Source organism: Acanthisitta chloris, unplaced genomic scaffold (assembly GCF_000695815.1).
Source record: "Acanthisitta chloris isolate BGI_N310 unplaced genomic scaffold, ASM69581v1 scaffold21127, whole genome shotgun sequence".
NCBI lineage: Eukaryota > Metazoa > Chordata > Aves > Passeriformes > Acanthisittidae > Acanthisitta > Acanthisitta chloris.
The window spans coordinates 32988-45581 of NW_008681243.1; the positions used below are offsets into that span (position 1 = coordinate 32988).

Genomic DNA, 12594 nt, shown 5'->3' on the forward strand with positions numbered 1-12594 from the left:
TTACCACAGGACAGGGAGGAACCACTGGGAGTGCCTTGGGCTGCTGTCTCCTGAGCTGGCCCTAACTGCACTCCCCTTTGTTTTCCTGCCTCCCCTGCTATCAGTTCACCTTAAGCTCCTTGGAACAGAGAACTTCATGTGAATTCAAATGTTAGAGTCCACTTGAAGTGGATCATGGCCAATCAGCTATTATTTTACTACTCATAAGTATAAGTATTTGAAGCCAAGATGTAATTTCATCTTTGGCTCAGAGGTTTACAACTCAACTAAATTTTAAAAAAACCCTACCCCCTCCTTTAAGAGAAAACAATGCAGGGGCAAACAGTATTCTTACATACTGAAAAGCCTTTACAGGGTTTTTTTTGTGTAAAATCAAGATACTTTTTCAAATTATTCCTTAAGAGGGAAATTTCCAGAACTCTATTCCCTAGCTGCCTCCTTTGATTTGAGGGCTGGACGCAGGAATAAAATACAGTTAGAAGATAAGACAAGAAAGCATAATGAAATTATTGCCCACATCTTACAGAAACTAATAAATCTTCTAATAGAGGAGAGCAGAAACTCATTTTTTCACACTTGCAGTAAAAGTGATAAAGGTTATATTTTCACCTCTGTGAAACAGAAAGTAACATTGTCATTTTATGTTAACAGTTATGAATAATATTTTCAGGATGTCAATTTACTTTACAGCTAAGTTTTCAAAATCAATACTCAATACTTAACACAAAACTTGCTTTTCTGTCATGTATAAATATTTTAACTCATTATCTCCATTACTATGAGCCAAGACAGTGAAAACAAATGAATCAAGGTATCAAGTATCACATTGGTATTTCCCAAGATAATGCGAAAAAAATTTTTGTCATCAGGCTTAGTCAGTAAGCCAAGCAACCACCTCCCTGGCTTAGGATACACTGCAGACTTCCTCAAGGCTACCTGGAATCAAACAAGAAAACACCACATAAAAAGCTGAAGGAAGTTTACTTCTTAACATCTAATTACAAATCCAATAAAGTCCACTTGCTCACTTACACAATTTGTGCACACTCCTGTTTTGTCTTTTAAAAAAAAGTGCATCTCAATCATTTTTATCTAGGGTGACTACTGTGAGCCATTGCATCTGCAATTCTGCTCAGGCAAAAAAAAAAGAAAGCTTAACATTCTCACCATTTTACTTGAGTTAAATTTGATTTGACTCAAAAGCTACTTCCTTGAACATAACATTTGTTAAGATGGCTAAAAGCAAACACTGTATCATTCACCATGCTTTTATATGTAAAGTGGACCGATTTTAAGGATATTGGCAGTCTTAAAAAAGCAAATTGAATTCCATTCTAACAAGCCACTTTCAGAGAGGTGGCTGCATTCAGAAACCTTGCTTGAAAAGAGGCAAATAAAACTATCTGACATTTTACTAAAGAAATTAAGTAAACAAATTAATTTCTCCCTGCAGTTTCAAGTCTAAAAAAACCTGATAAAACTACTTGGTTAGAAGTTGGCAAAAAACTAACAGTCCTATTCTTGAAACAGAAACAAATACACATCCTTTTTTAAGCTATCAGAGAGGAATACCATTCCTTCTGCCACTGCTGCTTTATATAAATTTCTAAGTCACTACACTGGAATAAAGTCTTCTTTTGAAAGGGCCTCAGAATAGCCGAAGGAAAAGAGCATATTAAAGATCAATGCTAACAATGCAGTTTTCATTGTTCAAAAAGAAAAGGGAAGGAGGGAGTTCTTTATGTCACTTGCCCAAATTCACACACTCTTGGCCAAACCCAGTCTGTACTAAAGCCAAGCCTTCATGCCTGAAAGCTTGTGCCGTTCTGCAGCATTCAAACCCCTCCTGCAGCACTGTGCCATTCAGGAAATATGATGGTGGGTCATACCTGTTTTACCATCATGGTTTGGTTGGTGAGTATTTTATCTTACCTGAGTTTTAGCATGTATATTTGGCGGAAGAGGAATTGGTTGGATGATTGCATCCAGAGAGTAGTGGTCAAGGGCTCAGTGTTTGAATGGAGATCAATGACAAGTGGTGTCCCTCAGGAATACATACTGGGACCAGTATTGTTTAGTATTTTCATCAGCACCACAGAGAGTGGGACTGAGTGCACCCTCAGGAAATTTGCAGATGACACCAAGCTGACTGGTGCCGCTGACATGCCAAAGGAACGGAATGCCATCCAGAGGGACCTGGACAAGCTCAAGAAGTGCCCCATGGGAACCTTATGAGGTTCAACAAAGCACAAGGTGCTGCACCTGGGTCGGAGCGACCCCCAGTATCAATACAGGCTAGGGGATGAATGGACTGAGAGCAGTCCTGCTGAGAAGGACTTGGAGAAACCAGTGGATAAAAAAATCCAGCAATGTGCATTCACAGCCCAGAAAGCCAGGTGGAAACATAAAACGAAGTGTGGCCAGCAGACTGTGAGGAGACTCTGCCCCTCTGCTCAATCAACCTGTTGGAGCAGGTCCAGAGGAAGGGCCATGAAGATGATGGAACACCCTTCCTAAGAGAAAAGGCTGACAGAGCTGGGCTTGCTCCTCCTGGAGAAGGCCTTAGGGTGACCTTATTCCATCCTTTCAGGGCTTAAGAACTCATAAGAAAGATGAGGACAGAATTTTTAGCAGGGCCTGTTTCAACAGGACAAAGGGTAGTGGTTTTAAACTAAAAGAGGGTAGATATAGACTAGATAAAAGGAATAAATTTTTCAATGAGGGTGGTTAAAATATTGGAACAGGTTGTGCAGAGGGGTGGTAGGTACCCATCCCTGGAAACATTCATGGTCAGGCTGAACAGGGCTCTGAGCAACCTGATCTAGTGGAAGACACTTGCTCATTGCAGGGGGGTTGGAACTAGATGACCTCTAAAGGTCCCTTCCAACACAAACTATTCTGTGATTCTAAACATACACTAAGAGCTTCACAGTAGGTAAAGCAAGGTGTCATTTGTCAGCCGCTGACAAGATCTTTCAAGCTACTGCTAGAGCACTAACAAGAAAAGGCCACACAGCAACTGAATGCATAGTCTTGGTATTTTACTACCCTGCTTATGCTTAGCCACCTGCAGACCATGCTTGTTTCCCTGGGACCAAAGCCTCGCATTTCTTTGCCATAAACTGAATGCAGTAAGTTTGCAACTTGACCAAATCAGCTGGAGCCAACACACCCATTCTCCAGGCTGGCTTTACACTCACAGAAGTAAGACTGACCTCTGGGATAAAGAGCCAGTTTTACCCTTTAAGTTCAGTAACAGAATGCCCTGATCAGTACAGAAAACAATCTGTTAAACTGCATGGAAGTTCTAATTAGTAAAAATCAGAGTTACATTGAAGTAGTCTTCTTTTTTTATCATCTGAAAGAAGAAAGTGAACAGGTCATAAGACTCCTCACAACAGTGAATCTCTTGATATTCTAAAACTGCAGAACTTGGCCTCACTGGGTTTTTCATTCTTCAATTTCCACTAACCTGTTTTCAGTGTGTGTTCTGGCTCTGTAGAAGCCTTGGTGAATATATTAAGCCTCTTTCCTACTTTGAGACTTCTGTAAACAAAAAAAGAAAACCGATAGTTAGTATTTCACAACACTTCACAACATTTGCCAGACAGCAAATTTAAAAGCACAAAATATTTTCATGAAGTAACAGATCTCTGGAGGGGGGAAAAAAGAAAAAAAGACAGAAAAAGAGATACTGACTCTCACTAAATGCTCAAGCTTTTAACCAGAGAAAGTGTTTATGACTTTATTACTCATTTGTAACAGAGCTTCCCAAAATATTTCCATGTGAAAAGCAAGAGCATAAATCAAACATTCTATCTGCAGCCACTTTTTACTGGAATATTTAGGAATCTGAACAAAGGTAAACAATATCAAACCACAGTACTCAAGTGCTTTTACAAAGCTGCAGCTATCTGGTGACTTGGGTTTTCTCCCAAGTAAAAAATATTGCACAATTCAGGCACAGAAAAGGCAACGGCTAAATCAAATAGTTCCTGCTTTATGACATGAATAGTCCTTTTGGAGTTTATACAGCCACCTTTTCTGCCATACAGCAAACAGAGCGTTATATATCTATATGAGCTAATTAAAATAGCGTCACCCTGATGCTCTTGCTTCTGAATATAAAAATATTTTGCTCTGACCATCTACTTTCAATCACACTTATCATTAGCATAATCTTATGCTAAAAAAAAATTTAAATACAATGGTTCAACAAGTAATCAAAGTGAATTGTTATAAATGCAAACAAAGAAAACCCCAGTGTCTTTAGTTTAGAACCAATTATGCTTTTAATCATACCTTCTTCCAGGTTTCCACTGAAATGGTGACAGTTCCTACTTTTTGTTATTACATATCCACTGTAATCCTGGCAATATTTGCCTTTTCTGACCTTAAAATTCCCCATCTGGATATACTGGAGATTTCTAATGGCCTCAACTACTTCTGCAAACCTGTTCATGTCATATTATATTTCAGTGATGAAACTACCCTGGATTCATTTCAGCACAGAGCAATCTAATTACAGAGCCTTAAAAGAATGTTGATTTAGGATTATATTTTCCTATCTGTGTGTAACTCCCAATGACATTGGCCAAAGATACAGGCATGACTTGGAAGAATGTTTATTTTAAAATGATGAGTTTCAGTTACTACAAACAACATCGCTTATTTCATTGAAATCTACTAACTCCACTTAAAATTAGATATTCTTCTTAACCCATTCTTTTCAATCGGTAAGTATAGCCATAACATTTTCAGGTATGCAGGAGGAAACTTAGGTCTGAAGCTGGAGACCATTTGCTCATTAGAGGGATTTAAAAAACTATTTAAGGTACTGTTCCTGAAGTTATTTACCAAGTATAGTTTCATCCCACAAAGAGGGCAAGACAGCTTCTCAGAGATCATAAATTTAATAAATATTCTCAAGCATAAGTGAAACTCACTTGACTTTGCAGTATGTCAGTAAATGAGAAGCTTAGTGTGGTTATAAAATTATATACACTGTACAAGCCCATAATAGCTCAGGTTTTCAGTTTATACTTCTAGATCATACCATTTCTATTCTTTCGCACTTTGAAAAACTTTTCATCCAACACCTTAATGTATTTCTCACAGTCAAGAATCACATCGTAATAACAAAATTACTTTCATGTGACTACTACTTCTGTCAGTTAATCATCCCCAGAATAAAAATATCTATGGAGCTATCTTGCATCTGATAATGAAGCCAGTTCCCTTGTTCCTCAAACCAGCAGCCTGTAGCTGAATGAAAACCCCAGGACAGAAATATCTAAGTCAGGAGGGCTTGGTCAAGACCCTCGTTTCATTTCTTCACTTCAATTTCCACTACAAAAAGCCCCTTCTGCACCTTTTACCAGCTCTGCACACTCATAACACTGAAAAGGCCCAAGAGATGCTTTCTTAACACACCTTAACAGTTTAGCAGTTCAAGAACATGGAAGTTACTCAGAAACATTTCACCAAGCTGCTTAAGTTCTTCTAACGACTGGCCATAAGCCACTTCTTTGAGATTCCTACATGATCTGCATGGCTCAATGCCTATGTTCCAATTTGTTCCTTATGGGAAGACACAATTCTCTGTAAATGATGTACTGAAATAGATGTCTTGGCCAAAAGGGCCATATAAACTTGGGCTTTTTTTTTCTCCTTAGTTATCCAAATTCTGTCTTCACCATGATCTATCTACACACAAATGACTCCCTCAACTTCCAGCCCTCAGCCCCAACAAAAAGGGATTAATTTGCAAAGTAAATTAATGACAAGAAAAGTTACTTTTACTAAAAACAGCTAGAGAAAGAATATACTGAGAAGGAACGTGACGATGAGCTGCCATGGGAAAAATCACAAGACTGCAGGCAAGAAAGCACAGCTTACAGGAGTAAATAAAAAAATGTAAGAGCACACCTTAATTCATTAAAAAATAGACTGGCCACATAATCCAGCAGCAAGATAAAATTAAGGAGTACCCTGAAATCATAATGTAAATTCTAAAGTTAATTACATGGACAATTGAAATGTCACAGACAGTAGAGGAATCAATTAGAAAATGACTTATTAGTTGCAATGAGGTGGTAAATAAATAAGTAAAGCAAATTTAACATGTACTTAAAACCCCAACAGAATGGAGGAAACTTTGCTAAACAGAGAACATAAGCCTTCAAAGACTTCATTTCCCAACAGCTGAGAAAGTGATGTAAAATTGTATTAAGCATAAGTGAGAACAATTTAATCAGCTAAAACAAGCACAGTTGCATTTCAGCACTGAGTATTTTTAATTATTTAAAACGTAGCATTAAAATAGTGCACATTACTTGATCAGCCAGTTAACATTAACTACTGTCTCCTCACAGTTTATTTCAATGCTAACAGCACTTGAATACTTCAGTCATTTCTTTAAGCTCCAAAGCAGGGCAACATGAATATGCACAAGTATTTAATTTCAAATATTATCCATGAGTAATTGCACACTCCTTCTATTGGAAGGGAACACGACAAACATACCTTCTGGAGTCAAGAGACCGAGATGACAATTGTCCTGGCCTTATTCTTTGCCCATCCTCATCCAAGTCCAAGGAAATGCGACTGGCTATCCTCACACCCCTCTGAGCTGGGGACTGCCTTTTAACCGTCATTTCTGAAATCACGTCGCTGAAATTAAGAACATGAACGCAAAAACTCAACAAACTGACACAGCAAGGAAGTTGGTCATATCTATTAGCCAGAAACTCTACTCCCAGCTGGTGTCATAAGCCTCTATGAGACAGAATTTTATACTCCTCACAAAATACACCCACCTTTAAATCATCAAACATTCAAGTCTGACTTTTTAAACCATTTAGTTGCTACATTCTACATATGAAAAGTGCTACTTTTGCCTATTAAATCTACAAAGTATATTCTCTTTGAAATTATTTAGTTTCCAACTGACAAAAAATAAAATTTCATGTATCTGCATACCAACATTCACAGAGTGTAGTAGGTATGCTTTGCTTAAGTACATGAGGAATTTCTCTGATACAAGAAACACACTGAAAGAGTGAGGTAAAAATCACCCGTGTTTTGGAGAGGAGCCAACACTGCCCAGGGACAGTGCTGTGCTGCTGCAGGCCAAAAGGAAGCTTGCCTTCACACATCAGCTGACACGGGCCAATCATGCCACCCTAATAAGTAGGTCACCTTTCCTGATCCACTGCAATCTGTTGCATTGCATAATCATATTACAGCATTAACAGACCACATCTTCCTTCGTAATTCTGTAGTCAAAATCATACGTGAAGAGTAAATGCTCTGATCTCTCCCAGCACCATATGCAGCTCATTCTGGATGCAAAGGGCAGAACACACCACCTTTCTGCCCCCATCAGTGAGTTCCCTTCACTGGCAAGTGTGTTGGGTGGTAAAGACCAAGCTGGCAATTCCTCCTCACAGCTATCCTCTCCACCCAACTGCTTCAGTCACATGCAGTCATCCAAAATTGCAGAGCTCAAGGTTTAAGACATAAATACGGTCTCAAAAAAATAAAAATAGCCCCAAAAAAATTTCTGTGTATCCACTTTAAGAAAATCTGAATGAAATTCAAACTATGCTTCTGGCAGTTTAAGTCAAAAGAGACTTTGCTGACAAGAAAGAATTACTTCTGGAAAATTGTAAAAGCTAATTGCCACAGCAACACAGCAGGATTTCTCTTTAGTCTTAGATGTGGTTTCAAATGACAGAACAAGAATAGCATAGCTCTTCAAGTACCTACACTGAAAGAAAGGCATCTGAAAAGAAGTTTTAAATAATTTAATTTTAATCTTAAAAAACCCACCAATCTCAGATTAGTTGCCTATCTCACATTAGAAATTACTCTGTGAAGTGCCTACTGGCATTAGTGAGCTGGTGCTGGGCCAGAGGCTTGACACACTTATGAGAGTCAAAGGGACATAATTCCTAAGGTCAGCCACACACAACCCAGCCCAACGGCTGACTCGGCTGTGACCTAACAGGCTGCAGTGTTCTTGTGTTTCAGGGGAGTTAGGACTGCTCAGAGAAGCTCTCCTCCTTGATTTATTTGTGGTTTTCACTGTAGGTCTGGACAGACTACACTACCAAGCTATCAGTACATGCAGTCAATGGTACCATATTACTCACTGGGAAATCCTAAAGTCACTCCATCATTGGTATATGAACATTTCTGGCAGCAACATTCATCACTCTATCATTAAGTCTACCTCTATCAACAAAAACTAAAACTATAAAGACGTTTTCTAATGCCTTTTGTAACAAGAAACATCAGACTACAAAGTCATACTCCAATCCCAGTGTACCTACAATGGTTAGACACTACATTATATTACTTCATGTCCCAACACAAGGTTAAAAACCTAAGTTCCTAGATACTTCTGCCTTCCAGAGATGGGAGGAGATGGGACTTCTGTAACAACCACAGATTCCTCTCTTCTTCCTGATTACCAACCAATAATTATAATACTAGAAATGGAGACCCAAGGAGCTTTGGATATACTTTAGCCTAAGCGCTGAATTACTTTTCTTCTTCGCCCAAAACAGGAGCTGAAATTTCAGCTTGTAGGGCTGCAGATTTTATTTTTGTATGGTGCTGTTGTAATTTCCATTGAGTGAAACTTCATCCCACACTGAGAAAAATAAATTCCTGTATCGTTAATATTTTCCCCTCCTAGTGAACACACTGTCCTCATGCTGCCTACAAAACAAGGCGATGAGAGCACAGCATACAACAGTGACCTCTGGAGGTCATGCCACGAGCCTGGAAAAAATAATTGCTACAGAAGATCTGGACAACATGCCATTTACTACATATTATAAACCACAATAGCAGTATTCAGTTTGTTGCAATATAGCTCTGCTTCTTGTGAAACTCTCTCATTTTTAAATAACTGAGGAATATATATTGGCTTTCAAAATGCGGTGGTGTATTGGATGCAAAACCTTTACAGACAAACATGGGAAGTTAAATTGCCTGTATTTTCTTGTTGTCAAATAAAACTCAACACAAAATTATCACATATGAAGCAATGCTTTCCAATATATTCAAAGCATTTTAGTGCATTGTGTGGACTGAGATATTCTGAAGTCATGCAGGATCAAGTCTGAGGGCTGCTGAGCTTTGGAAAAAAAATCAACATTTTTAAACACTAGTCAGAAATCTGAAACTACCACATTTATCTCAGAGAACTCAAAGGTCACTACTAACTGTGAAAGGTTACCATTACCAAATTTTCTGTCATGAAAATCAGGAGGAGTTGCTGGTCTTTCTTGAAAACCCACTGACTGATGAGAGTTTCAAATTGTTACCCAACTATTAAGGAAGAAACCTAAAACTTTTCAGCCAAGGTGGGGAAGGGGGAAACAAGCTAGGTCACAAAGCTGCCTCAGGGAATAGAACTTGCCAACAATTTATGACAAGCCAGCATAACATTCCAAAAAGGCTGGTTCTGGTTGAGAAAAATCCATTTTTCAAACCATTTTTCTAACCATAGTGATTCACCCACAAGCATGTCACAAAATATTGTAATACCACATCTTAACCCACCCATCAACAATACAGAGGCACCATGCAGCCACAGAGACTTCAACTTATAAACTTCTGAAGAATTTAAACTCTCAAGAGAAAAAAAACCCTTTTTGCTTAGACTACAACTTCCTTAGTCGCCATCTTTCTTCCACTGTAGCCAGAGCTGGGTAAGTGCTTCAGGGAAAGTGCAAAGTGTGGTAAAACAGTGAGCCCTTGATGCAGGCCAAGGACACCTAGACAAGAGTATGTACACCTTAAGGAAGAGGGACAAGCACATATGAGGTTAGCCAGTGTATGTATTAGCTTAGTATCTCTGTGGGCCCCCAACATCTCATCAGGTACTCAGTAGGTTCTAATTAATTTCAGTCGTCCACACACAGCCAATGCCATTGTTCAGACATTTGTGTACTCTGTTCTTCAGAAAAGCCCAGTGACAGAGATGGAACAACCTCGCTGGTAATTAACAGTTTAACAAACATATGCTTTATAGAAATAGTCCTTATATCTGAAGAACAGATATTCTGCTTAACAAAGTTATTATATACCCCAGTGTCTTTGCAATCATCTGACTGAACCTGTTTACAAGCATCTGCCACTAATGCAGCAGACATCAACTGCAGACATCATTGGCTTGTTGGCTGCTCTGTTTGCAGTGCATTGATAACCATACCAAGCAGATCCTTTACTGATCCCTAGAGCAAGCTACAAACAATAACACATGGGTCAAACTCATTTGGGACAAATACATTTTCACATAATAAATTAAGATTAATATAAGCAGCTTGCAGTTCACACTGCAAACAGCCACAAAGAAAGGTTTCACATGACTGTTTTGCTGAAGATCTGATTTTCTGTTTGGTTCAGCATTTCACCTGGATTGAATGCCTTATTTTCTGAGTAGTTACTTAAATACTAGCTTACAAAATAAATAGAAAAAAAAAAGAGAGAACAAAAAAAAAATCACCATCACCCAAAAGAGCAGTATGCACTACTGTTTCAGTTTCCAAACAAATGTTTCTCATCTGTTTGAAAGCCACACTGGAAACAGAGTTAAGCCAAGAGATGAGTTTCGTGGGCTGACTGGAAAGTTTTGAAAGGAAGGGTGGGGCTATAAACAGAGCTGCTCTAGTTCAGTTCTGCAGAGTTGTCATGAAAATTCACCAGTCCAGACACAGCGTCTGAAACATCTACAAATCCATCCATTGTGTGAGAATTTTGGAAGCTTGTGACAAAAAAAAAAAAACCCCAACCAAACCAACAAAAAAAGCTGTTATTTTGCTAGTCTGTCCAAGAAAGCAATGATCCCGGGCAGGAAAACAATTCCATTTCTGCAAAACCATTTTAGAAAGAGGATGGCAAAATTTTGAGTGTGGTATAACCAGACCAGCAATGTTCCTAATATTCATTAATCCCAAGGATAAACTGTCCAAATGTATCTTTTAGGGCCATCTTTCCAACACAGAACACAGTCACCTTCAGGATGACACTGCAAAATCAGAATTTGCACGTTCATTGAGAATAACAGTCAATAAACAGACCGTATGTTAACAGTTCCCCCCTTCTTCTGCTTATCTGTGGTTTCTTCATGTCTTCGTAGTTGTGCAAGCAGCTCTGATTCTGTTTGCTTCTTGTTGAGGGGAAGGGAAGATGCGACTGCAGAAGCAGCCTTCACCAGTTCTGGATTTAAAGGCTTTCCTCTGTAAGAGACACAACAGACATGAAAACACACAAAAAATTAAAAGCCTTAATATATTTAAATTGCCACTTCTGTACCATCATTTTATATCTTAATAACTCAGAAGTTAGTGAGATATTTTCCCAAATGGGGGTGGCCACAGGGACAGCAGGTTTACCCTACATTGCACTAATCATGCTAAATGACTCTGACAAGCTTTTGTTCTCAAACCTGGGAAATGGCAGCCCTGTGCCACCGCACAGCCCCTTGGACACACAGCTCGATGACCACTGGCAGCATGGAGCTCAGGGGTTACAGACTCGATGTAACACACTGTGGAGAGGAGCCAGTCCAAAGATTCAATAATCACAATGCCATTCTTGAATTATTTTTTAATTTTTCCTCAGTTTCATTGTATTTTATCTGAACAGTATTTCCCCATTCCCTTTAAAACAGCCTTCCAAAGGCAGATGCTGATGCCACCTTTCCACAATCTCAGTGCAGGGAAAGGTAACATATGGTAGAAAGTCTACAGCACTTTTTGTCTAGATTCCCCCCTGTGATTTACTCCAATCTACACCTGTATACTACACTCCCCAAAAAGATTCTCTTCCGTACTTGGAAATGGTGTTTGATGGTTTATTTTGCCATAGATAATAAAAAATTAAAAAATCGAGAAAACAGGCTAAGACGTTTGTTACACGTTACCGTTTGATGTCTTCTGTAGTTCTCTGAGGTGCAGGACCTGCACTGTCTGGGCCTTGCAACTTGTCCGTGGCTTGTTCTTGTCTCCTACTGGCTTTTAATTCTTGGAGTTTCTTCCTGTAGCTCACTTCCACTTTCATATCACCAATAATGTCTAACAGCTTCTGCTTTGGTGTCTCTGCTGTACCCTTCTGACTCTTTGATGCCCCTTCAGTGGTGCTGCCTTTGGAAGCAGTGGGTTTATCTTTCTCAGCAGAGAGCACATTGCTTGTGCTGAAGAATTTCTGTATTTCGCTAGATGACAGACAAAGTGAAAAATCAGAAATTACAAACAGGGTCCAAAGCTGAATTTTGTAAGCCTTTGTAAATTCAATATCAGCTACAATTGTCTAGGCCCAACTGAGTGCAATTTGAGTATATTAAGCACATGTCAAACGTGTACCTCCTGCCTTTTGAGAAGGGTTGGGGCACCGTTTACAACTCTCGATTACTTACGGTTTCCTCATCACAAAAATCAAGTGAGCAACTTTATACACCATTTATTTGTGGAGGAAATAATCTACGAACTTAAAACTTTTATAGCATTTCTGTATTAGGTAGGAGACAGAGCTTGAATCTATTGATACCTAATGCTTGAATTCATTGATACTATAGAA

At 38.9% G+C, this 12594-nt stretch overlaps 1 protein-coding gene across 1 annotated transcript in view; it reads right to left on the reverse strand.

The window, feature by feature from the left end:
• The window catches only part of MRPS31 (mitochondrial ribosomal protein S31), an 18777-nt gene extending 6549 nt beyond the window's left edge, over positions 1-12228 (reverse strand). The window contains exons 1-4 of the mRNA XM_009078047.1: positions 11942-12228; positions 11097-11255; positions 6526-6672; positions 3473-3546 (exon numbers count right to left, since the gene is read on the reverse strand). Of these exons, the coding sequence (XP_009076295.1) occupies positions 3473-3546; positions 6526-6672; positions 11097-11255; positions 11942-12078 (517 nt within the window). The 5' untranslated portion in view covers positions 12079-12228. The remainder of the gene's footprint in view (positions 1-3472; positions 3547-6525; positions 6673-11096; positions 11256-11941) is intronic.
• Between the last annotated feature and the right edge of the window lie 366 nt (positions 12229-12594).